Raw genomic sequence first — 27,337 nt, forward strand, 5'->3', positions numbered from 1 at the left:
GGGGGGGGGGGGGGAAACACAGATAAAAAATTTATGAACACATCTTCTTTACAATTGTAAAAACTGAAGTCAAAGGCCAAATTTACTGGTGAACATTTAAATAAAGTTTTAAAAACCCCACAACATTACACCACACCAAAGCATAAACATAGCAAACCATAATATTACAAGTACAGGTAATCATCTTGTCTCTCTCCTTGCTCTGGTTAAGAAAGATTCTGAAATTCTTGCTAGGTGCAACAAAGAACCCTGCTTTTGCATACTATGCGTCAGAACTAAATAGCAGTAATTCCTTATTATTAAGGAGAAACATCTGCTTTGTGTAGAGTGTTTCTCAAAATGTTCCAATGTCATCAGAATTACAAGTGTGGAGACATTATTCCATGGTTCTTTAAAGGGCTACCACAGCTAATGAAATTGACAAATACCCAAAAGCAAATACATAGAAAAGTGACCTGAAGTCATGTATTCACTAGTTACAGGTTACTGAAATGGCACCTTTACATAAAAATACTGTAGTGTTTGCTTACCTCCTCTGGCTAAACACTAGTTCTTGTTCACTAACAATCTGTGATACTGAATTTTACTGTTTTGGATCTCATTCATTATTCTTAATGAATAATAATGCAGTCCTGTTAAAAGCTACTAATTAGGTATCTGTGATTTAGACTTAAAAGTAACCAAGCCCACCTTAAATAAGACCATTCCATTTAAGAAGAAAATTAAGTAGCTTCAGTATCTCATTCAACAACAATCAAAGTTTCAATCACTGAGAATTTCAAAATATACAGTATGTACAGGAGAGTAAAATCGTATTACAGATCAATCTTGACATTCTAACAGTTGTATCTACCTTCTGAAATACACATCTATTGACCTAATTACAATCGAGACATTTCAATCAAGAGTGAAGCCACTTCAATATAAATGCAGAAGAGCAGAACTTACTCTCAGGTGCCGATTTTCATCCGTCAACTTCATAATCTCTGCTTGAAGTCTTTTGCACTCCTCCACTAGCTTTCTTGTTTCAGTATCATTAAGTGAAACACTATGTGGTTTTGGCATCGGTCCATCCTGCTTAGATGTGTTCAGTACTGGGGCAGGTTTGCTTGCATCCATATCATTCTACAAACATTAAGAATGACTTGAGAATTTTACTTACCTAGAGAAAAATCATCCACAGCTTAAAATTGAAACAGTCCGGCTACTAATATAGTTCAATGAAGTTTATATTTACCGAAATGTGAAAAAAGACTTCTCTTACCAGTTCAATTCTGCTTAGCTCAAATATTAAAAAACAAGAAAAGAATGCACTGTTCATATTTGGTACTACATGCTACCAAGACAAAAATCAGTGTTTTAGCTACTACCTACCACTGACCCAGCAGTCATTCAAATCATGGTATAAAATATACCAGACAGTATTTAAACTTGAGGGAAAAAAATAAAAGGAATAAAGTAATCCTGCAATAGTAAGAAACAAAACAAAGTAGAGAACAGGTTATGTTACAAACTAATATGAAGTACGTATGGCACAAAAATTTTGCGCTTATACCACCTCTTACTGAAGGAGAATAAAGTACTGCACAAACAGAATTTAAGTCTCAAAGCATCTCTGAAATACACATTACTAATTCTGAATACAATTGAAAGGCCACATAAAAACCTGTGGAAAAGCCAAAAATAAAACTAAAAATCTAGTTCCCACAGCTTCACTCAAAATATACAATGATCTTCAACAGACATTACTAATATAGTGGATTCAGCTGTACAGTCCAGATTACCATTTGTAAAAACACAGCATTCACATGGCAATACACTCAGAAACAGCTCATATTCAGATTGTACTCCTACTTGCTCAGCTACACAGCTATGCCATTTAGACCACCACCATAGTGCATCTTTCATAACCAAAGTGGTCCAAGGTAAGTACTAAATGTAACAGAAAACCTTTTAAAAGTAAAACACATACATGTAATAACAAAGCAACTAAAAGATTCAATAATTTCTTTAGTTGCTATGAAAGCAGCAGTTACTTGATCTATAGCATCTACCTGAATTTTACACTTTTTGCAATGTAGCCATAGATAGCCTAAGAGCCAGATCCTGCTACTCCACACAAGTACTCCTAACTGGATTTTAAAAGACCAACATATTTATATCATGAGTAAGCAGACCAGGATCTGTTGCTTCTTTAATTGGTTTACTAGCTGAACTAAATTAATTCAGTAGCACTGAAACGTCACTTCGACTGTTTGACCTTACTGACTAGTTTCTTCACGTCAATCTTCAGCTATGACTGGTAGGCACCTGAAGGAATGGGCTGCTGACTGGAGTGAAATATTTGTGTCCTAGTGTAGGTATATCCTGAGGTGGCAGGTGAAGCTTACTCTCAGGACTTGGCAGATTTCTCATTGACACGTTTAAGGGACTGACTCAACCAACTGCTAAAGCAGGGGTTTGCAACCTTACACTGCTGCTCAGAATACAAATAATAGGTACAGTCAATACTATGAGGATATCATGTTAAAGTACAAAAGGAGGTAGTTTCGTATAATCCACTACATCTCTCACTACATTATGTTACATTAAAAAACAATTTTTCTAATATCTAACAGGTAATTTAATAAGAGGGTAAAACGCACAGAAAGTAGACAACTTAATAAATGCTTAACCTTTACAGTTTTAGCATTTAGCACCCACTTAGCTTATACCAGAATAAAAGGCTGCATCTCATAAAATATGCTTTAAAAAAACCAAACAGAACTCTAAAAAAAAAAAACCACACACCAAACCAACCACCAAAAACCATCATACTGACATAGCATCTGAAAAATAACTTTACCTTACACTCCAAAAACTGTATAATGAGTGGTTGCAAAGACAGCTACTGGTCAGCTAGCAGCCTTCACAGAGACCCTTTACGCATGTAAATACTGAGAGAGTTTTTACATGCAGAGATTCGTGCCACTTTCCCCCAACACACCTTATAGACTACTGTAAAAATTAGACAGTACTAAATGAAAAGTCAAATCCATAAACTGAATAAAGTTGTTTACAGAAATCCTACTTTAGTGCTCCAATTCACAATGCTAAAATCAGCACCAGAAAAAAACAACCCAAAACAAAACCTAAACAACCCAAAATACACACTATTAAGATTCCATAAATCAGAATTTCAAGTATGAAAATTTAAAAAAAAATTTAATGTGTAAGAATTTAGTCATACTCTGCAAAACTTTTAGGTAACCGGCAATTAACTATTATTCCAAATATCAGGCAACACAAACCAGACATCTTCAGTCTATATACAATGAAACTGTCATCTCCTACACAATTGGAACAGGTTTTGTCTAAAGGCAAGAACATAAAAGAGGTAATGGAATTTACTTTTTCTGTCTGGTTCTCTCTTCACCACTATCTTACAAAATGCATTTATGATTCCCAAAGCATGCATTAAACTTCTAATCAGTACTTCCTTTTCTGATTCAACTGAATTAGAAACACCACTTTAAAATTGAAAAGCATTTAATACTTTAAAAAGCAAATGATGCAATGTACTTTTCACTGTATGCAGTATCGAAGATTTTCTTTTTAATCTGACAGTAATAAAATGATGAAGCAAATCAATAATAAAATTAATGAAAGGATAATAATTTTTGGCACTAGTCTCCATTGCTTGAGGTTTTTAAATGCAGTTAGACAGGCTGCTCCCTTTCCAACACAAGGTTGGACCAGATGGTATTTAAAGGTCCCTTTCAATCTGGACTGTTCCATGATTCTATGAATCCTTGAAAAGTTATATGCTGAACACAGCTCATGTCTAATTTAGTACAAATTCCTACAATCCATTTAATCAAAACATCAAATAGGTTTAAAAAAAATCAAAACAAATTTCTGTGAGATCCTACTAGTCAGTGTAGGACAGTTTCTTACTCTTTTCTTACTTACCAGTTTATCATTTTCATTGGGCATTTCAAACACACATCTCAATTTGGAATCCATTAACTCATCAGGTTTTGCTTCTTTCCACTAAGAGAACAATTAATATAGTTACTTAACATGCCAGATTCATGCAAACATCTGAACAGTTCATAAGCTTGCTCTTAGTACTTGCCTCCTACACAGTCTAATACTGTCCTTACCCTAGCTGCAATTTTCAGACTTGCTTTTGAATAGCGTTTTTTTGTTCTCTTTGACTACTGCAAAGTAATGAAAGCTACAAATAATTAAGTCTGGAAATGAAAATGAGTAAACTGAATGCAAGGATGGATCCAGAGGTTAGCAGGTGATAGGGAAGCAATAATACAGCAGTTCTTTTAACAATGAGGAACAAGTACCATCTGAGTTGGCTGAAGAACAAAGTTCTAGCCCTTGGTAAATGTCCATCTTGGAAGCACCAATTTTAAAGAGAAGACTGAAAGACATCTTTTAGTGACTCTATATTTAGTTCCAGAGTAAATTTATTTCATTCTTCATATTTTGAATTTTTAGCCACTTTCTCCTTTTACTGCATAATAATACATTATAATTTGGGCCTAGAGAATTTTTCAAAGCTGTTTACAAAAAACATTTTAAATTCTAATGGTTATCAATATATTTAAATAGTTGTGAAATATGCTGAAATCTCCCTGCTCAATGGACAATTAACTTTCAAAGCATACACTTCATGTGGTTGCCTTAGGCTCACAGACTCATCTGAAGACTGCAGCAATTTTTCCAACAACAGGTCCTCTGAAGTTACCTCAGAATTGCTGGTTGAACAGACCAGAATATTCAGGCTTTCTATAACATCCTTCTGGTTTTTTGTTGTTGTTGTTCTTTTTTCAGTGGCATTAGTTGTACAGTGACTTCTAACTACTTATTTTTTGCAAGATCTGTTTGTCAGTATTCTATACTTGAATACACTAAGACAGATTTGAAAGGTATTTCTAAAGGGGATTTTTATATCCTCACCAAACAGTTATGCTTCACTTACCACACATAGCCAAGAGCTATCAGAGCATATTAAGAAAGAGTAAACCTCACCAGCAAGGAAGAGACGTTAACTTCCTAGCTACATGTCTCAAAAGCTTAACAAAATCTAAAACCATTTTCCACTGTTTCCAGTGAAGAGTGATGCCACCACAGTTTTTGCCTTTACATGAGGGGACAGAGCCTAAACTCACAGCAGTCTAGTGGATTTCAGTGACGTATAAAACCTCATCCTCATCCTTTGTTTCACCTCTCCTCTGCCTTGAGTGAGCACTGAACATACCTGTGTAAACTCAGGCATTCCTTAAAACAGACTCTAGAGACAGAAGGCTGTGTATCATTTCCTCCATCCTAATATATACATATGCTTACGTCAGTCCACATACACCCTAAAGGGCATGTTTTGACAACTGAAGGCTTCCTTCCAATTGCTGCCAGATTCTAACGTCAGAAACAGGTGTCTTTACTTTTAAACTAACAAGCACAAACCTAAGTATCTTCTTTCTAAATCTTTCATCAGACCAATCCTGTCAAAGAACTGAATCTACATGTTCTATTAAAACAGAAAATAAATCTATCATTTGTGCTGTGTTTAGCCATTTGGTATCTTGGAGAGAGACATACCTTAGTTTTCCAAATGTTGTAAATCAGTTTTAATCCCACTCAACATATAATTTAAAATACTTTTCAGAACAAATGCATCCATTTCATATAGATTCAGGCCTGTTGTTTAAGTACACTTGAGTCCTTCAAATACAACCTGTTTATTCCCCTTCAGATTAGTTGCATATAAGGTACAACGTGCCTTTATTTTAACACTGAACTGACTTTACCTTAGACACACTTTTTCCATTCAACCAGTTCATTAGGCAAGTTCTAAGAACTGAGCTTGTATTTAATATTAAAAACTCTGAATCACATATGGAAGTCATTACTTGTTTACAGAAAACCCAATTCTTCTCCAAAATTAAACTGGAAAAAATAGAATTCATTTACATTTAAGCCTGAATTTTTAAGAACAAAAAACCAACAGTCACTGTACCCCATTTTTACTTACCACTGCTTCCATATCTGAAATATTTGGTGGTGCATAGGTTGTTTGTACCATAAACTTGTGTTTACTCTTCTCATTTGGGTCATAGTCAAAAGGCTGCAGCATTACTGTGCAAAAGAAAAAATAAAGCATAAAACCAATTCTTACGCTAATCACTGTAACAAGCACACTATCCACTTCAGATTTCCCTCTCACTGAACAGATACTGAAAGTTAAAATACAAAGGCAGTGTTGAAAGTAGAGCAGATGTACACCATAGCAACAGGTACTGAAAGGAAAAAGCTTTTCAGTCTGGTGTAGCTGACACGATTTTTTCCATAACTACTATAGCTAGAAGGCATTTCCTATACACAACTATGAACAATCAGATCCTGTAAGACAAAGAGGAAAAAAAAAACCACACCACAGAACTTTTCTTTGGAATAAACACATTTCATGATTAAGTGAATGCAAAGTTCATGATGATAGTTACTCAGGAGAAAGAAAAAAAAAAAGACAGACAACCTACCTCAGTAGACCATCAAGCGGTGGAGCAAGTTCAATTGACTTCTAAAGGTGTATTAATGCTGGGAGCAAAACTACTAAAATAGTTCATTCAAACTACTGTTATAGAAGGTGAAGCTGCCTAGGGCTTTAATAATACATCCACTTTCAAACTGAGCTCTTTAAAAAAAAATTATAGTGATTAGTTATGTACTAACTACACCACATTCTTAAACATAAGTCCAGTCCCAAAGTACTCCACTTTAATTCTACTGCAAGTTTTGGGCCTCCACCACATTTTACCAGTGAAGAAAGTGGGATGGGATTCAAAAATCAAATTCCCTGTAAAGGCAGCTTTAAGTGAAACATTAAAGTAAAACTCATAATACCCACTCCTTGCATTTTATCTTATGTATTTTCATGCTGAAATTTCAGCTTTCAACATCCTGTAATGCTTTTTTTTTTTTTTTTAAATAAAAAACCTTCTGGATGAAAACAGACATTTTTGACACAACATAGTTTGTTCTACAAGTACCAGAGGTAGAGTGTACAAGCATTCTGGACTTTCTGAATGACCTTTTTCCTGTACTTCCAGCTTTCCAAAGTTGAAAACTATTGGTCAAGATCAGAAACTCTTGTTTCTGAAGTTATTATTTTGAAATGTGCACATGCTCAGTGAAAAAAAAATTACACCACTAACAGTATTCATAGCCTCCATTATTTCTACAGCACTACAATACTTCAAATGAAAGATTTAATTAAAGCAGCACAGTACCTTCATCCATCCAAGTTGTACAATGCCATCCAGGAGCAGACTGTGTTTTTACACCACATAGCAATTGTCCAGGTCACCCTGGCATCACTATTTTTTGTGTGGTTTCTTTAGTTCAAAAGGGACTGAAATAACATGATGTGTGTGATACAAACCAGGAGATTTGAACCTTTACAGGATAGCTCCATATCCAGGGGCATAATATAAAGGTTTGCAGAAATACATGAATACACAAGGTTTGTTAAAGCAGTGTTGGGGGCCTACCAAAGCAAAGATACACAACCAGCATAGTCTACCTCCAACTGTACAGTCTGTCTGAAGTGGACCCTCAAAGAAACTATCATGCTCACCCCACTGTCTTCTCTCAGAGACAATTATTTGCCTTACAACTAATTCTCCAGATGGGAGAACAGGACCACACAAGTTATATTTATATGTGTATATGGCTACACTTGCAACTTGGTCTACCAGAAGACAAGGACTCAGAGTGAACTATAGAGATAAATTATCTGCCAGTGTACATACACTGGTTTTCCACTGAATGGGAATTCCAGTTGGTATCTTGCAGGTACAAAATTAAACAAAATTATACAAAATTAAAGAGAAGCTGAAGTTTCAGATTTAAAAAACCCCCAAGAATTACATTTATGGAGTCCTATCAACAGGTATCTGTATTTTTATCTATTTTACAGTAATGAAAAAGCTAGAGCAGAAACACTGATTTAGCTACAAAAATACAATTCTGCTCTGAACAATCTTTCCATATATTCTAAACCAACTCAGATTTCAATACTGTTACAACAATTCAATTTTCCGTAATTCTGAATTTTCAATATAGTTCAACATGCTTCCCTTCACACAGTGAGTAAATTCTACACGGTAGGACTGAACTGCATTAGTTTATTTTATAAAGTACAATATCAAAATTACTAACTTGGCCTTTCCAAATTCGCTAGCACCTATGAAAATAAATTACTTCTAAATTTAATTACACTGCCACCTAACTTTAGGCCTTAAACACTAGTTACAAGTTGCATGTGTTTGCTACAGGATGGTTCTATTTTTTTTTTCCTTAAATGTTACGTACAGCATAATCAAAGGGTAAGTGAATAGTCTGAATCAGATATATTTCACAGATAAAGCACATAACGGAATTGCAGTATTTGACGTGCTTTCAAACAGTCCTATTTGGAAAGGTTTAAAAAGCCGAGTTTCCTTAATCATTGGTCTCACTGTGATTCAAAACATAACTGATCAAACTAAACACTTCTTTCAGGTAAGGATGCTATAGCAATTTATATCTAAGAATTGTTCCACCAACAGACTACTGAATAGCACACAGTACTTCAGTTTTCTAAAGCCAGCGGAACAGATGGAGTAACCTGAAAGATTGCAAAGCCAGCTTTCCATCATCAGAGAACCTCTTCACCTGACAGAATCCCTGGATTAACTAAATAAACTTTATGTTCTTTGACCACTCAGTAACAACTGAAAATCTGATTGAAAAGCAGCAGAAAAAGACAATCCACAAATTGGAAGTTCTTCAAGCTCCTAATGGTTTTTAAGTAATCATGGAAAAATCTCATTAATACATGAAGCCAGAGTTTTCAACATGTTCTTGGAATCCTTGAGTAGTCCAGAGATCACACCTAGGGGACCTGCAACAAACACTTATGAAAGCAAGACTCCTGTTAACAGGCCTAGGTTTTCTACATAGGAGGGCTTTATCTCCACCAAAAAAAAAACCAAACACAAAAAAAACACCAAAAAAAAACCACACCAAAAAAAAAAACCACCTTAAAGGGGTCTGAAAGACAGAAGGAAAAGACAAATCAACAAGCAACCACCATTAACAAGTTAACAAGCAGCAATACATGATATAACAATAGCTAATAAAGGACATCAAGGTAAAGAATAACAGGTTTTACCAAATTAGCATTTTTTTAAAAAATTATCTAACATGGCTGAAGAATGTCACCTTGTGATTCACATTTGAATAATAATCAAAATGCTTATGGACTTCCTTAAAATGACTGTTAAATCACATAAACAATTAATTTAAAACCTGGCTTGACTCTGAATCGGCACAATGCATTATACAGGCTGAAGACAGCTAACACTATCTCAACATTTAGCTTTGAACATGGAGTTTCAGCCCATGGTATCCTATGGTGTTTCTCTGCACAACAATGTGAGAGAAGTTTATTTTTAATTATATGAAAGATGAGTCAGCACCAAAAACATTCCGTTGAGGGATTAATGAGACAAAGTGGGTCACCAGAAAAATTATCTGCGTACTTGGCTTACCAAGTGACCCAAATGAAATTATATGCTTAAAAACAAAAAGATGAAGCTGACATTTCGGGGAAGAGAACTTAATTCTGAAAAGCATTGTGGAGTCATTATAACTAAACTGACTGCACATGAAAGCATCTTGGGGTCACTGTAGTCAAATAACTGCATGAGAATCCAGTAATACAGAAAAAGGGATAACAAAGATTCCCTGCTATGCAAACTGAAGAGTTGAGCAGTATGACACACTTCCCCTTTATTGGTGAACCTGAGGCTGAAATGTTGTTTATAGCTCCAACATTGCCTCATTTTAAAAAAATTAAATATTCAAAGCATTAAAAAGGATGATTTGTAACCACAAAACCACATTTTACAATAGGCAAGTGACATACTTCAATCTATTCGATTCCCTGACAGTCCAGCAATATCTTGACTGTGATGCATGACTATACATGGGAAAGATCCCTGATACCAGATCAAACACACCGTTAAGACAAAATGGCTGTAAGCTGAAGATGGAAATACATTAGGCTTGACTACTAGAATCTTGAACCAATTCCCAACGAAACCATCTTTCATTCACAAAATGCTGGACTGTCCAGGGCAAGCAGCAACACTAAAATTTTATCCTATTATTACGGTATTAGAACAGTGCAGTATCAGAACAGTATCACAGAACAGTTTGGGTGGGAAGGAACCTTAAAGATGCTCTAGTTCCAAACTCCCTGCCATGGGCAGGGACACCTTCCACTAGACCAGGCTGCTCAAAGCCCCGTCCAACCTGGCCTTGAACACTGCCAGGGAGGGGGCAGCCACAGCTTCTCTGAGCAACCTGTTCCAGTGTCTCACCACCCTCACAGGAAATAACTTCTGCCTTATGTCTAATCTAAATCGAACCTCTTACAGTTTGAAGCCATTACCCTCATCCTATCCCTACGCTCCCTGATAAAGAGTCCCTCCCCATCTTTCCTGTCAGCCCCCTTTAAGTACTGGAAGGCTGTTACAAGACCTCCCCTGAGCCTTCTCTTCTCCAGGCTGAACAACCCCAACTCTCTCAGCCTGTCCTCATAAGAGAGATGCTCCAGCACCCTGATCATCATCATGGCCTCCTCTGGCCCCACTCGAGCAGGCCCATGTACTTCTTATGTTGGGGGCCCCAGAACTGGACACACCACTCCAGGTGGGGTCTCACAAGAGCTAAACCTGCTGGTCACGCTTCTCTTGATGCAGCCCAGGATACAATTGGCCTTCTGGGCTGCAAGTGCAAACTGCCAGGTCAGATTCAGTTTTTCATGCTCCAATACCCAAGTCCTTCTCCACAGGCTTGCCCTCAATCCATTCATCACCCAGCCTGTATTTGTGTTTGGGATTGCCCTGACCCACATGCAGGACCTTGCACTTGGCCACGTTGAACTCCATGAGGTTTGCACAGGCCCACCTCTCAAGCCTGTCCAGGTCCCTCTGGATGCCATCCCTTCCCTCCAGCTTGCTGACCACACCACACAGCTTGATGTCATCAGCAAACTTGCTGAGGGGGCACTCAGTCCCACTGTCCATGTTATCAACAAAAATGTTAAACAACACCTGGTCCCAACAGCGACCCCTTTAGGAACGTCACTCATCACTGGTCTCCACTTGGACATTGAGTCATTAACCACAACTTTTTGAGTGCAACCATCCAGCCAATTCCTTATCCACCAAATGGTGCATCCATCAATCCATACGTCTCAAATTTAGAGGCAAGGATGTCATGTGGGACAGTGTCAAAAACTTTGCACAACTCCAGGTAGATGACATCAGTTGCTCTTCCCTTCTCCACCAATGCTGTAACCCCACCATAGAAAGGCACAAAATTTGTCAGGCACAATTTACCCTTAGTGAAGCCACGTTAGCTGTCACAAATCAACTTCTTGTCTTCCACATATCCTAGCACAGTTTCCAGGAGGATCCACTCCATGATCTCACCAGGCACAGAGGTTAAGTCTGACTGGCCTATAGTTCCCCAGGTCTTCCATTTTTCCCTTTTTAAAAATGGGGGTTATGTTTCCCCTTTTCCAGTCAGTGGGAACTTCACCCAACTGCCACAACTTCTCAAATATGATGGGTAGTGGCTTAGCTACTTCATCCACCAGTTCCCTCACGAACCACAGGTGCATCTCACCAGGTCCCACAGACTTGTGCACCTTCAGGTTGCTTAGATGGTCCTGAACCTGATCTTCTACAGTGTGTGGTTCTTCATGCTCTCAATCCCCACCTTTGCCTTCCACAACTTGGGCAGTGTGGTTGGAGCACTGTCCATGAAGACTGAGTCAAAAAGATCACTAAGCACCTCAGCTTTCTCCGTATTCCATGTAACCAGCTCTCTTATTTCCTTCCGAAGGTGGCTCACATTGTTCCTAGTCTTGCTTTTACCATCAATGTACATATAGAAGCTTTTCTTGTTGCCCTTGATATCCCTGGCCAGATTTAATTCTTTCAGGGCTTTGGCCTTCATAATCCGATCCCTGACTAGTGTCCTTGCTTCCACCCTCTGTAGGCTTCCTTTTTGTGTCTGAGCTTGTCCAGGAGCTCCTTTGTTCATCCATGCAGGCCTCCTGGTGGTCTTACATGACTACCTCTTTGTCAGGATTCATTGTTCCTGAGCTTGGAGGGGGTGATACTTGAATATTAAAATCAGCTTTCTTGGGCCCCTCTTCACTCCAGGGCTTTATCCCATGCTACTCTGCCAACCAGATCCCTGAAGAGGCCACAGTCTGCTCTCCTGAAGTCCAGGGTAGGGAGTTTGCACTGCATCCTCCTCACTGCCCTCAGGATCTTGAACTCCATTATTTCATGGTCAATGCAGCCAAGGCTGCCCTTGAGCTTCACACTCCCCACCAACTCCTCCTTGTTGGTGAGAAAAGGGTCTAGCATAGCAACTCTCCTCATTGGCTCCTCTGTCACTTGGAGAACAAAGTTACCATCAATGCATTCCAGGAAACTCCTGGATTGTTTATCTTCTGCTGTGTTGTCTCTCCAACAGATATCAGGGTGGCTGAAATCCCCCATGAGGACCAGGGCTTACCAACATGAAGCTACTCCTGTCTGTCTATAAAGGGTCTGGTCTGCCGGGTCAGGTGGCCTGTAGCAGACCCCCACTATAGTATCTCCTGTCCTTTAATCCTGACTCATGAGCTCTCAGTTGACTCCTCATCCATGCACTCCAGCGGGTCACGGACAGAGGGCGACATCCCCTCTGTCATATTCTACAGATCATATTAGGTTAGAAAACTGATGTGTCTCCTACAAGGAAAGTTACACTACATTTTTAATCAATCGTAAAGTTTTCCTGAGTTACTCCTTGCAACATTTGAACATATCACCAGAAGCTTCTTTTAAATTTCCCAAAGGGTGTAAAGATATGAATCTGAAAAGCTTTGAGGATTGCCCCATGTTTGCATTTTGCTTTGCTGCAGCTCTCAAAAGGTTCTATAAAATCAGCTTTCCAGACTTGGGAGATCCTGGAGCTCACAGCTGTACTGCCTGTAATCTCTATAACCTATAAAACCACAGCATATAAAAAGAGGATTCCCCTCTCTCCAAACTGGGAAATACAGTAGGTAGAGAGAAATAAAAGAGTTTCTCACCTCTTACAGTCACTGGTTTAAGAATCCCCTTTATTTTGGAGATTCCTACCTCAAATCAATTGGGAGAATAACCTACAAAGATCATTTACCAAATCAGAAGACTGATATCTAGTCATTTCCCATTTTCCTGAGAATGTCTACTCCCACAATTACTAACACCTGGTCTTTTTAACACTGTACAGTCCGGTATAGGATTGGGCCATTATACATCCAGCTATTAAAACACTGTGGATTGTCAGAATGAAGTACATAAGCCAAACCTGCATGGAGTTTCATGAAAAAAAAAAAAAAAAAAAAAAATTTGTCTGGCTTCAGGGCTCACACTATGCTCAAAAGTAAGGATTGGTTTTTTATTCCCCTTACCCAAAAACCAAAAACACAATAAGGAGAAAATCTCTCCTTACAAATTACAGATTACTCTCTCTACAGTGGAACACACAAGATTTTCTTCCAAATTTAAGGGCTATACACTGCTCCACCTACCTAAAAAGACAGAAAATACAGGGTTTTTAAAGCAATTTAATGATTACCACTTAACATATACTACTGTGATAAATGGAAGAATTATGAAACAATAGAGTCCAGCAACAAATACTATGGTCAAAACAACTGGTCTACAACTGTGAATGAATTTTAATTTTAAATGCAACAAACAGTCAAATGTTAAACTTTAAACACATCAGAGCAGTCAAACAATGCCCTACTTCAAAATATAAAGCATGAATATAGTAGTCTGAAGGCAAAGGGTACTGTTAATATCACTGCCCATTTCCAACTTTCTTTTCCACTTTTTTAGAGAGCTGCCGATAAATGTGACAAACAGCAAATATTTCTGTATGAAAGATTTGTCACAGATCATTGCAGCTCTACATCAAACTGACATTACCCTAATGAAGAACAGTTTTATTTTTTAAAAAGCTGACAAACTTCAAACAGTCTCTAAGGGAACTTTGTGAAAGGCCTAAAAAGGTCTAAAGCACAACTGCACATATCTGTTTTTACCTGAAACAATAACAGATGATCCTGGATCAATAATTCCACTGTTCGGCCTCACACAGTACCGACGAGGTGCTGTGGTCTTCACTTTGAAGCATACTTTTCTATCTGATGGATTTCGTAGTTTAAGATTGGTAGTTACTACATCTGTAAAGGGACCTGAAAAAAAGGTTGTTTTTTTAAATATGCATGTATCTGTGGGAAAGAAATCTGTTTATACAGTACAAATTACTCTTAAAATCTAACTTGATGGCAACAAACTTCTAAACCCAAGTTAAACCTTACATCTGTCAAGCACATATACTGTTACATGCAAAGCACACTCTAGCACCTTAGTTCTAATAATATACATTACAGCAATGAATAAATAACTCTTAAATAGTATTACAGACTCAAGCTGCTAGCCCAAGAAGTTCATACAAACATATGCTAATCTTACCAAATAATTTTTAACAGTTTAAATATCTAGAAGGTAATGGTCATATGCAAAAGTCAATTTTGCTCAATTTTAATTTAGGAGTAGAGGCAACATGTACTTTGGAAGTCTTTCAACTGTTTAAAGAAAAGGCTGTGATATTGAAACATACTACCGTTCTTGAGATTTTAACTTTTGTGGCATTTCTGAGCTCCCAGTCTTGACAGTAACAGACAACCACCTCATCTTTTAAAATGGACAAGGGAGATGATACTCTGTTTATGCATATACTCTAACTGATCCATAGAAAATAAGTTGTAGTTGTCGTATTTACATATTCAATGCAGTGTATTCTCTAAATTGTGTTTATGTTAAACCATCAGGATAGGAATTGCCTCTAGGACTGGATTGGACAAAAGGCATAATTTCAATGTCAAGCTGCAAAAGCACATCTTCCAAGAGAGATCATCTATGTGATGCCATACAGTAACAGCACAAAAAGCAAGTAAGGTTCATAGTGTTTTCAGCTGTGTTAATCTCCCTTACACTTGTGTCATCTGAAAGCAAGACTGCACAGGCACTAGAAGAATGTAACTTAGAAAAAAAGAACTTCACGTGAACATGAAATTTAATCAATAATATTTCATGTGTACATTAACTTAAGAACCTTCTGTTCTTTAAAAAAATACACATTAAATTACTACAGAATAATTTTCACCAGTATTGAAAACATAACAGCCAATCTTCCATTTAAAAAAAAACCAAACCAAACAACAACAACAAAAAAACAACAAAAAAAAACCCAAACACAAAGAAAGAAAGCGAGCTAACTTTAGATTAAATTGGATGAAAAATATATGTGATATGAATAAGTGGCAAGGTACAACAAAACCACTAATTACATGAGACAAAGGAAATCAATTATTTTCTGAACACTTTATTCCACAGAGGTGTCAGACTCTCTAAAGGAAATGGTACTGTCCACTATCAAACATGTTACTACACTAGAGGGCTCACTATCTGACCAATGTCTTTACTTCTGTAACTCTCATTCCAAATCCTTGATTTTAAGAGTGTGCTAAACAGAGCCTTGACACAAAACACCAAGATACAAATCAATAAAGGACTAAAACAGGAATTACTGAGATGTAGATGAAGACGCATTTGAGCTAGGTTTACATTCAATGAGACTCTTTAGAGAGAACAGGAACTGTTACTTGTCTGAAGCTTCACTTCTAATCTGGTTCATACAGTGGATAAAATAGTCACTCCTCTCTAAGCAAATGTGACACAGCCCCCAAGAGGAAGATTTACAAAACTACTTCAAAGTTTCCTGCCACTTGCCTCTTGATGCCTTTTGCAGGATCCAGTTGCACTTACTTATAGAGCATGATCCAAAAATAACTCCCATCACCCATACCATACCACAAGCAGAACTAAAATCAGGCAGCTGAATAATCCTCTAAATCTCAGACTGGTGATACACTCAGAAAAGACCAAATATTTATTTTTTCGAACTATACAAACATTTTTAAGGAAGTTATTCTGAGAGCTTTAGTAATAACCACCTAGGCATTTTCTTGCCACCTAGGCATCTTCTTACTGCAGTACCCAGTGGTATACAAGCACCTTGAATCTGGCTTTCAAAGCTGTGTGTTGTTTTCTTTTTAACTGCAACTCTAGAAAACCTGAGGAGCTCTGCTTCTCAATCTTTTCAACTACTATTACTAAGGAATCTTTGCTCAATGGAAAAAAAGCTCAGTTCAGAGGCTCATTTTGAAAGGCACAGTCATCAAGAAAAGGAGCTATGCTATGTAAAAATAGCTTACTTCAAGGCAAAGAAGCAGTGAATTTATAAACTGATGATAAACTGGTTTTTAAACTTTTTTTTTTTAAAAAAAAAAGGTGTTCTGTTTCTTTTGAGACATGAAAAGTTCCCTCATGCCTGTCTTCTCAAACTGCATAATAACGATAGAATTCAAAATACTCTTCAGACTATTCTGATATTTGCTGTCATTTCTAACACCACAGATAATTTTTTTTCAAAATCTGCTTTTTTTCCCCAGGTGCATGAATGCAGTGACCTCCTTTGCATTTCCTGAATACTTCCCAAAAAAGAGCTTTTAGCTCAGGGACATTTTTTAGTGTCAGATGTTTCTTTCAGAGTGGACTGAAATCTTTTTTAAGGTCTAGAGCACCCTTCTGTCACTTGCTTTCTAAAAGCTTTAAATAAAAAAAAGAGGTATAAAGACTCTCAAGACTCGCAACCATGAGATTTAATACGTAGTGGGTAACAAACTGGTGCACAAAAGGAAAAGATGACTGAATTTCACTGTTTCTGCAGAACCCAGCTATTTTGGTAGTCAGCACTGACAGACAGCATTGATCTGAGTATGGACAGGAAGGAGCAGACACAAAGATAGTAAATCAGAAAAATGTATCTATTACCATTCAGAGGAGCTGCACGATCTAAAGTAGCATGACATATCCTTCAAAAAAGAAACCATGCAACAGCAGAAGAGGATTCTGGAGTTCCCACTCACAGAAACATAAATACCACTACCCTCGGGGGAGTGCAGAAAAAAAAAGTACAAGCTGGTACTAACAGCCTGAGTGCAAAACCCTAAATCATGACAGTTCCTTGCAAAATACAAGAGAAGTGGGGGGGGAAAGGGACAACCAGGAAGGAGAAACGTTTTAGGCCACGCCACACAGGCCACATCTAAACAAGGAAAAGAACAAAGATGGATACAGTCATTTTGCACATGCATCAAGATAGACAAATGGATGCCAACTTCATCTCAGAAAACACAGCTACACTAGGACAGCCTTATACTCTCAAAAATAACATCTCGCTGCTTGCATGGCAATCAGGACAAAGATGGTTTTTAACTTGAGCACTTAAAACCTCAGACAGGCTCATGTCTAACTGTACCCACCACACAAAATACCTCCTGAGTACTCATCTACTTTTGTTTGCCAAATACTTCCACCGTAAACTGCTTAAGACTATCTCGTATTTGCACAACTTCAAGACTTCTGGATCTGCAACTAGGGTTTTCAGAAGCTGTGGTAATTTAATAAAATCCTCAAGCTATATTGATGTAACTATGTCGTCTAATGACAGAAGATCATTGCTTTATAAACCTGTAATTTCAATCTAACAATCTCTGGGAGTCAAAGCTACTTTAAAACGGACAGGGAGTTCAGCAACCCACTTAGAAGTGTAAGTTCAAGACACCAATTACAGCATCTTCCTAGAATAAAAGTTGTGATAGTGCAAGGTTATTTCAACTGTTTTGAATGGAGCAGTGACAATCGATGCAGAGATCTTTCCTGGGTTTTTGACTTACAAAGGTATTAGAAAGGAATGACAAACACCTGCCTAATCATATTCAGAGATACTAGAGATCTCCAAAACCATTATGTACTGAATTTCTATTTCGGCAATCTTACAGTGCAGCCACTGCAACACTAATGCTGGGATTGCCTCTGGCAACTATGCATCTCAGACTACAGCAACTAGTGGGCAGGAGAAAATGACACAGATTCTGCAGAGACAGTTTCTACTGCTGAAACACAGTGCCAAGTTTCCTGGTTTGCCTCAGACTTGCCAGTTACACTGCAGTAAAAACAAAATAGTATGTATTACTGGACAGGTAGGACCTGCACAGAGATCTTTTTGATCAACAGTGTAATTTTCTCTTCAAATTCAGGTCTCCTTCAGTTCCTTGGCTCCAAAAGTCAACTTTCTACCACCTGGGATGGTCAAACGTAAGAGAAAAAATTATGACTTGATTATGTCTTTCTAAGGTGAGAAGGAAGAGCTTAAACAAGCCTCAGCCTGTAGTATCCTGGGAAAGTTGAGATCACTGTTGGTATCGAGCAAACAAAGAACTTCTGAGAAGCAGACGGGTTTGGTTATCAAGAAGCTCCATTCAGAATTACTAAGGCTGCCATAACGTACACACAGAGCCTGCCACAGAATATCACCTCTACCCAAAATTGGATAATAAATTATAATTTTATAAAATAACATAAAATCTTTGATAATTAGCAGGCAGCTAAGTTGTAGAGTTGTACAAAAATGAGCATGCATTATTAAACAAATTCAGCAGCATTTCAGATGAAAAAGTTTAAGTGTTAGTCCCCTTTGATTTAAGACACTGAATTGTAGCTGTTATAAAGCTAATACCTAAGATGACTCTGCCAGAAAGCACTCTATTTCGTGCACAGAACTAAAGTTTATCTAAGCTGTAAGCTGGCACAGTAAAGTGAGATATTCAACCACATCTAAAACCAATGTAAGTACACATAAAAAAAGTACACAGAATGGCAAAAGGAATCCAAACTCCTTAAGATGTATAAATTACAGTGCTAACTTCAAAAACTATTGGGATTATATGCTTTAAGGGGGATGCTTTTTCACAACTGCTTCATCACCTCTGAAATTCCAAAAGCACTTGAAACATACAGAGCACTTCAAGGCATCTTTAACAATCTCAGGCAGGGTATTTTTCTTTCAGTGCACCTTAAAGTCAGGCTGGGCAAGCAAAGAAAAATCATTTACTGCATTTGCCAATTCGAGACCTAATGAAAGATGAAGGGAGTTAAAATCAGCAGGATAAAAACTAGCAGTAATAATATAAAGCCATCAAGACAAATTTTGAGAACAAGTTAGCTGACTTTTACAATAGACCTGACAGGAACAGAGGAATAAGATCTCTATCAACTCATTCTGCTAGAATTAGAAGTAACAATGGAATAAAGGCAAATTAACATAGCCCCATGTAATCTCCATTTGTATGATGTAATAAAATTTTTTTAATTAAGCCTAAAGGTAAGTGTTTTTTCTTTCCCATCATTTGACACAGCAGTCACAGAATTGTTGAGGTTGGAAGGGACCTCCAGAGGTCATTTGGGCCAAACCCCCTGCTCAAGCAGAAACACACAGAGCCAGTTGCCCAGGACCATGTCTAGACAACTTATGAATATCTCCAAGGACAGAGTCCACAGCTTCTCTGGGCAACCTCTGCCAGCACCCAGTCATCCTTACAGTAAACAAAAAAAAAAAAAGCATTTCCTGAGGTTCAGAAGGGACGTCCCTGTGTTTCAGGTTGTGCTCATTGTCTCTGGTCCTGTCATTGGGCACTACTGAAAAGAGCCTGGCCCTGTCCTCTTTGCACCCTCCCTTCAGGTACATATGATGATGAGATTCCCCTGAGTCTTCTCCAGGCTAAACAGTCCCAGCTCTCTCAGGCTCTCCTTATAGGAGAAGTGCTCCAGTTCCTTCATCAGTTTTGTGGCACTTCACTGGACTCTTTCTAGTATGTCCCTGTCTCTCATACTGGGGAGCCCAGAGCAGGACCCAGCACTCCAGCTGTGGCCTCACCAGTGCTGAGCAGAGGGGAAGGATCACCTCCCCTGACCTGTTGGCAACACACCTAATGCAGCCTTGGATACCACTGGCTGTTGCAGCAAGGGCACCTTGATGGTTCACAGCCAACCTGGTGCCTACCAGGACCCCCAGGGCCTTTTCTGTCAAGCTGCTCAAGAGCCCAGCCTGTAGTGGTGCCTGGGGGGGTTGCTGCACCCCAGGTGCAGGACTTTGCACTTGTTGAACCTCACAAGGTTTCTGTCAGACTGTTTCTCCATCTGCTAGCACCCTCTGCACTTGTGAGTACATTCCATTAGGGCCCATGGACTTAGGTATATCGATTTTACTTAAGTATTCCCTGACCTGCTATCTCCCAGCACTGAAGGAAGGATGTCTAAAAATGAAAGACCAGTGTTCTGCAGCAAGTCAAAACTACCTTGACTCTCAGATAAGAAAACTGATCTTAAAATATACGCAAAGCACTTAATTGCTCCAAATAGAATTTTACAGTGTTTTCTGAAAAAATCATAGGTGACACTGCTGACACAAAAGAAAGTGAGAGGAATGTTGTTTATTTCCATAATAAGTTTTAAGAAATTAATAATCAGACCTCTGTGAAAACAATCTGAAGAGAATCCATAACATGCATTACCAATGAACATAATTCCTTCTTCTCAAAACATCAAACCCATGATCATTTAAATACCTTCTTCAACTGGAATAAAAATTCCAACTCTTAACAAATCACTTCTGTTAAAATTATTCAGTCTGTGAAGCATAACAGCTTAGGTTTCATGGATTAATACATCAACATTATAAGTCTCAATGATCAGGGATAATCACAGAATCATCAAGGTTGGAAAAGACCTTGAAGATCATTCAGTCCAACCATTAACCTCAAAATGACAGTTCCCAAACATACCATATCCCTCAACGCTATGTCAACCAAACTCTTAAACACCTCCAGGGATGAGCACTACACCACTTCCCTGGGCAGCACATTCCAATGCCTAACAACCTGTTCTGGAAAGAAATGCTTCCTAAAGTAAAACAGTGGATGAAGATACAAAATTAATAATACCTACAAAAAAAAACATGGCCCTCGGCTAGATATCCATATATTAGAGCAATAATACAGAATATATCACTTCTTATTCTACCCTACAGTTATTAGTTTTATCATCAACCTGCACGTAAATGTCAGAATGCAAAAAAGGCTTTACAAGAAAGGTGACACACCTCAATGTCCACAGCTCCTGAAGGCTGATTCTAGCTAGCAATGTTTACCAAGGGTAACATCATGTTTTATCTGAGCACCCCACAATGACATGCTGTCTGCATCCATGCTGATGATGTATCTGTCAAAGATTTTTCCTTCTCTTCCAAAAAATACTGAAACAATGCCCATTTTTTAATCCTAAGAGTTTATCTTCCTCTGTCAACAGGCCAAGCAGAGCCTATATATGGCTACATATCTCAAGAGAGGTGACTGTGTAGATGCTGGCATGCATGCTTTACTGGGGGGTGGTACAAGAATCATAGAATGGTTTGGGTTGGAAGGGACCTTAAAGACCATCTAGTTCCAACCCCCTGCCATGGGCAGGGACACCTTTCACTAGACCAGGCTGCTCAAAGCCCCGTCCAACCTGGCCTTGAACACTGCCAGGGAGGGGGCAGCCACAGCTTCTCTGAGCAACCTGTTCCAGTGCCTCACCACTCTCACAGGAAAGAATTTCTTCCTTATCTCTAATCTAAATCGAATGTCTTGCAGTTTAAAGCAATTATTCCTTGTCCTATCCCTACACTCCCTGATAAAGTGTCCCTCCCCATCTTCCCTGTTGGCCCCCTTTAAATACTAGAAGGCCACTATAAGGTCTCTCCTGACTCTTCTCCAGGCTGAACCCCAACTCTCTCAGCCTGTATGACGATAGGGGAGGTGCTCCAACCCCCTGATCATCTTCATGGCTCTCCTCTGGACCTGCTCAAGCAGGTCCATGTCCTTCTTATGTTGGGGGCCCCAGAGCTGGACACACCACTCCAGGTGGGGTCTCACAAGAGCAGAATGGAGGGGGAGAATCACCTCCCTCAACCTGCTGGTCATGCTTCTTTTGATGCAGCCCAAGATATGATTGGCCCTCTGGGCTGTAAACGCACACTGCTGGGTCATGTTGACTTTCTTGTCAACCAATACCCCCAAGTCCTTCTCTGCAGAGCTCCCCTCAATACATTCATCACCCAGCCTGTATCTGTGTTTGGGATTGCCCTGACCCACATGCAGGACCTTGCACTTGGCCACGTTGAACTCCATGAGGTTTGCACAGGCCCACCTCTCAAGCCTGTCCAGGTCCCTCTGGATGCCATCCCTTCCCTCCAGCTTGCTGACCACACCACACAGCTTGATGTCGTCAGCAAACTTGCTGAGGGGGCACTCAGTCCCACTGTCCATGTTATCAACAAAAATGTTAAACAATACCTGGTCCCAACAGCAACCCCTAAGGAATGTTACTCGTCACTGCTCTCCATTTGGACATCGAGTCATTAACCACAACTTTTTGAGTGCAACCATCCAGCCAATTCCTTATCCACCAAATGGCTCACATTTTCCCCAGTCTTTCTTTTATCACCAAAATGCACCTACAGAAGCTTTTCTTGTTGCCCTTGATATCCCCATCCAGATTTAATTCTATCAGGTCTTTAGCTTTCCTAACCCGATCCCTGGCTTCTTGGAGAATTTTCCTGTATCCCTCTCAGGCTACCCGCCCTTGCTTCTATCCTCTTTAGGCTTCCTTTTTATGTGAAACAGGAATTGTAACCTTTTGCTTGCCAGTCTGATGCACAAAAGACAGGAATACAATGGAGTGGCACTTCAAAGCAGACAAAACAATTTGTTTTCTTACATTTTCTTTCTGGATCAAAATTTTATATTCACTCCAGCTTGTTACCAACATGTTACTAGTTTCCAAAAAATAGTAAAAATGCAATAAACATCTATCTCAATGGTAAAGTACAGCCACAGATGATTACCATGAATTCTGGTAAAGAGAACAATACCTACTTTATATATTAGATAAAATACAGGCTAAAAGGAGATTGTCCTGTGTTTAATGTTAAATATGACAATGTTTTGTTTAGCCTCAACAACAAAACCCAGTATTAGTAAGATGGTATAACATGGAATAACTTTATCCAAATATATTAATGCTTGTATTTAGTTTAAGCTTTAAAACATAGCAGTCAGTGTCCAGTTCAGTCATATGTCTACTCTGGATATTTTTCCTATCAAAAGAGTGCCATTACTAAGGAACTGCCATGTTACTAACCTCAAAGGCATCTTTGTAACTCAAACTTAATGTCCACGTTATTATGAATTACTTGCAATCTAGCTTTATTGGGATACACTGTTATTCTAGCCAAATACACATCAAGAGCATACTAAATTTGGTGGCTCCTAATTCTACCAGGATAATCTTAACAATCTAATGAAATAGTATTATGCATCCCAAAGCACTCTCACTACAGAAATAACAAAAGCAGTAGAAACATTTTACTACTGCTAAACATGAACATTTAAACCAGCAAATTATCCCCAAAATCCTAAAACAACCAAGTAATATGTAAAAGCAATCTTTCAGTACAGAAGCAGTATTAACAATTTAGTTCAGTAAGGGCTGTGTTAACAAACCCTTCCTGCTGGAGCAACTCTTCTCTTTACTTGCATAAGGTAGGATACCTAATCAATTTGATACTTAAAAAGGCTCTTAAATTTAAAAAAATACTAGCAGATTTGAACAACAAAACTAAATAAATAAGTAACTTTTCCCTTTCTTTTTCCCTTTAAACTTGCTTTGTATTTTAACCTGCTATAGTTTACAAAAGGCTTCAGTGATGCTGAAAAGACCAGATTTGCTGTTTAAAATGTTCAAAAATTCAGCAGTTCAAAATATGTATGCATCCTCAAGTACAAAATTTCCAACCGGATACACCTTTCTGATCTGAATTGCAACATATAAGATACTCTTCAAACTCTATAGCAGTAATCAAAATATTTTAATCATCTCAGATGACAGCTGCAGTGGCACAGAAAAATCAGTCTTTCCACAGAAGACCTGACCAAAAGCTGTTACCTAGCACTTTTCCCAGTGTGCTCCAAGAACCAGATATCAGAGGACAGACTAAAACATTAAAAAGAACACCAGAGCTTTTGTAGTTTTCACCAGTTTTCTTGAAAGTAGTATCCCACCAGTGTTAACAAAGTAACTTTAAAAATAAATCAATTTCACACTTCTCCCAGTGTGGGCAAAAGCCCAGAAAGTTCTTTCAAAAAAACCCAGTTTCAGGTATTTGACTGATAGACAGTGTCCAACTTCAGCACATAACACAGAGCCCAGTCTAAATAGGCTTATATATCAGACATGAAAATTTCCTATAGTCAGATCTAGCTAATACTGGAATATCTCCCAAAGACACAAACAGCTCACTTCAGTTTCAGGGTGACCTTTCATCCTCCAGAAGCACAGACTACAGGTCTCCATCTACCAAATCTCCGAAATTCAAGTACAGCATATCCTACAGTCACTCAGGAAAACAAACACCTGCTTTAAATAAAAGCTGCATTCCATCACAGTCTTGTCACTCAGACAGGAACACAAACTCCATTCCCTCACTACACGGTACTAGGCTGAGCTAATGCAGCCACACTCCCCAGGCCTCTCACTACAAAAAAGACATTGAACGACTCGAGCATGTCCAGAGAAGGGCAACGAAGCTGGTGCAGGGTCTGGAGCACAGGTTGTACGAGGAGCGGCTGAGGGAACTGGGGGTGTTTAGTCTGGAGAAGAGGAGGCTGAGGGGAGACCTCATCGCCCTCTACAGCTACTTGAAAGGAGGTTGCAGAGAACCAGGGATGAGTCTCTAACCAAGTAATAAGCGACAGGACAAGAGGGAATGGCCTCAAATTGCGCCAGGGAAGGTTTAGACTAGATATTAGGAAACATTTCTTTATAGAATTGGTTGTTAGGTGTTGGAATGGGCTGCCCAGGGAGGTAGTGGAGTCCCCACCCCTGGAGGTGTTTAAGAGTAGAGTTGATAGAGCGCTGTGGGATATGGTGTAGTTGGGAACTTTTAATGTTAGGTTAATGGTTGGACTGGATGATCTTCAAGGTCTTTTCCAACCTAGACAATTCTGTGATTCTGATTCTGTGACCATTCAGCTCACCGCTGTAGAAGCAGCTAGAGTCCCAACTTGAGCTGCAACATGGAACATGTCTAGTAGATACCCAAATTAAAAACCAAACAGCTTCTACTTTCATTGGGTCTACTAGATTTAGTGGCCATATTATCATCATACTGTTAACATGTTAAACATGTTAAATCAACAACATACTCCTATGAATTATATCTACTAAGTTCACCTATGGAACATTTACTTCTATGTGCATGATTTTTAAATTTATGAACATCCCTTCTTACAAAGAAAAAAAACATTAAACACTTCTCAGTCAAGCTATTCTAATGTCTTGGAATGTAACATGATATACCAGCTTCTAGCTTAAGTACATAATTAGGTATCACCATTGTCCTACCAGACTTTCAAGAACATTGTAACCTCGTGATCTCGGGGAAGCCCTGTAAAGTCCACATGAAGCAAAACATTTAAGATGGTATCTGGTGAATTTAAAACTATTTTTGCCCACATGATTTTTAGAAGGTTGGTTCAAACTGACATAATTCAGATCTGAAATTCAACTGGTTTCTAACAATCTGAATATATTCATAGCCACTTGATGCTAATTCATTTTTGTACCAATCCTACCCTTTAGCCTACATAGCTCTTCTTTTCCCCAGTGCTTATCTCTTCCAATATATTTATAGATAGCAATCAGATCCCCTTTCAGTCTTCATTTTGCCAAGATAAACAAGGCAAGCTATTCTACTTCACTTATGCTAATAATTTTTTTTTTTTTTTCACCATTCCCATTTGTGTTCATTTTCTCTGACTAGGTGTTGCCAGGGATGCATTCAGATAAAGCTTCATCAATGCCATAAACCTTGGCAATAATACTTTCCTCACTAAAACTAGTCTCATATTTGCCCTATTTCACACTCACAATAAACCTGCGATTAAGTACTAGCCTCTACTTTTACTTCTTTATCACTTCCAACTAAAATGAGAGAACAGCAGTTCTATTATTAACATGCATCAATCACTCAACATTTTTTCATGTTCACCACATCTCCTAACTGCATTAATCAGCTCTACCAGCACAGTACCCACCCACACCAAGGTCATTAATGAAGATACTAAACCAAGTTCAAACACGACACTGGTCCATCCTTTAGAAATGTCCTTATTAAGCCTCCAATAGCCCAACAGCTGTGCTGCAGTTTATTTTACAGCTTATCCCTTCTCCACCTTAGGTTTCTCCAGTCAGCTCTTACCTGCAACTTTATTATTAGTTTTGCAAATGCCTCTGTATCAAATAATCAATATTCAGATCATGGAACAGACCATCCTGGAAGAGATTTCAAAACATATGGAAGACAAAGAATTGGAGACAGCCAACATGGCTTCAACATGGGCAAATCATGCCTGACTAACCTAGTGGCCCTCTATGATGATCGATCACTGGACAAGGGTAGAGCTATTGATGTCATCCACCTAGACTTCTGTAAGGCCTTTGATACAGTCCTCCACAACATTCTTACCTCCGAATTGAAAAGATATGAGTTTGATAGATGGACTGTTAGATGGATGAGGAATTGGCTGGGTGGTCACATCTAAAGAGCTACAGTCAATGCCTCAATGTCCAAGTGGAAACTCATAACAAGTCATATCCCTCAAGGATCCATACTGACACCAATACTATCACTATCTTCATCAATTATATAGTGGGATTGAGCGCACCCTCAGCAGGTCTCAGATGACACCAAGCTGAGCGGTGATGTTGACTGGAGTGAGGAAAGGGATGGCTCCAGAGGGACCCTGACAGGCTTGAGAGGTGGGTCCATGCAAACTCCATGAAGTGCAAGGCCCTGCACATGGGTCAAGGTAATCCCCAGTATCAGTACAGGCTGGGAGACAAAGAGTTGAAAGCAGCCCTGAGGAGAACAACTTGGGAATACTGGTGGATGAAAAATCAAGTACAAGCCAGCAATGTGTGCTTGCAGCCCAGAAAGTCAACCATATCCTGGGCTGCATAAATAGAAGATGGGCCAACAGGTCGAGGAAGTGATCGTTCCCTTCTACTGCACCCTCATGAGACCCCACCTGGAGTGCTGTCCAGCTTTGGGACTCCCAGTACAACACAGATGTGGAACTGTTAGAGCAGCATCCAGAAGAGGGCCACAA

General features: G+C 38.8%; 1 protein-coding gene across 1 annotated transcript; it reads right to left on the reverse strand.

Annotated features, from left to right (window-relative positions):
- Window positions 1–903: 903 nt before the first annotated feature.
- VAPA (VAMP associated protein A) lies at window positions 904–21,397 on the reverse strand. Its single transcript, XM_026841431.1, has 5 exons — window positions 21,277–21,397; window positions 14,204–14,392; window positions 6,032–6,135; window positions 3,952–4,032; window positions 904–1,125 (listed from the first exon to the last, which is right to left on the reverse strand). The coding sequence occupies exons 1-5, from the start codon at window positions 21,395–21,397 to the stop codon at window positions 919–921; spliced, it is 702 nt and encodes a 233-aa protein (XP_026697232.1). The 3' UTR covers window positions 904–918.
- Between the last annotated feature and the right edge of the window lie 5,940 nt (window positions 21,398–27,337).

The sequence above is a fragment of the Athene cunicularia genome (assembly GCF_003259725.1).
Source record: "Athene cunicularia isolate RWA chromosome 2 unlocalized genomic scaffold, athCun1 chr2_part1, whole genome shotgun sequence".
In the NCBI taxonomy this organism is placed as follows: Eukaryota; Metazoa; Chordata; class Aves; order Strigiformes; family Strigidae; genus Athene; species Athene cunicularia.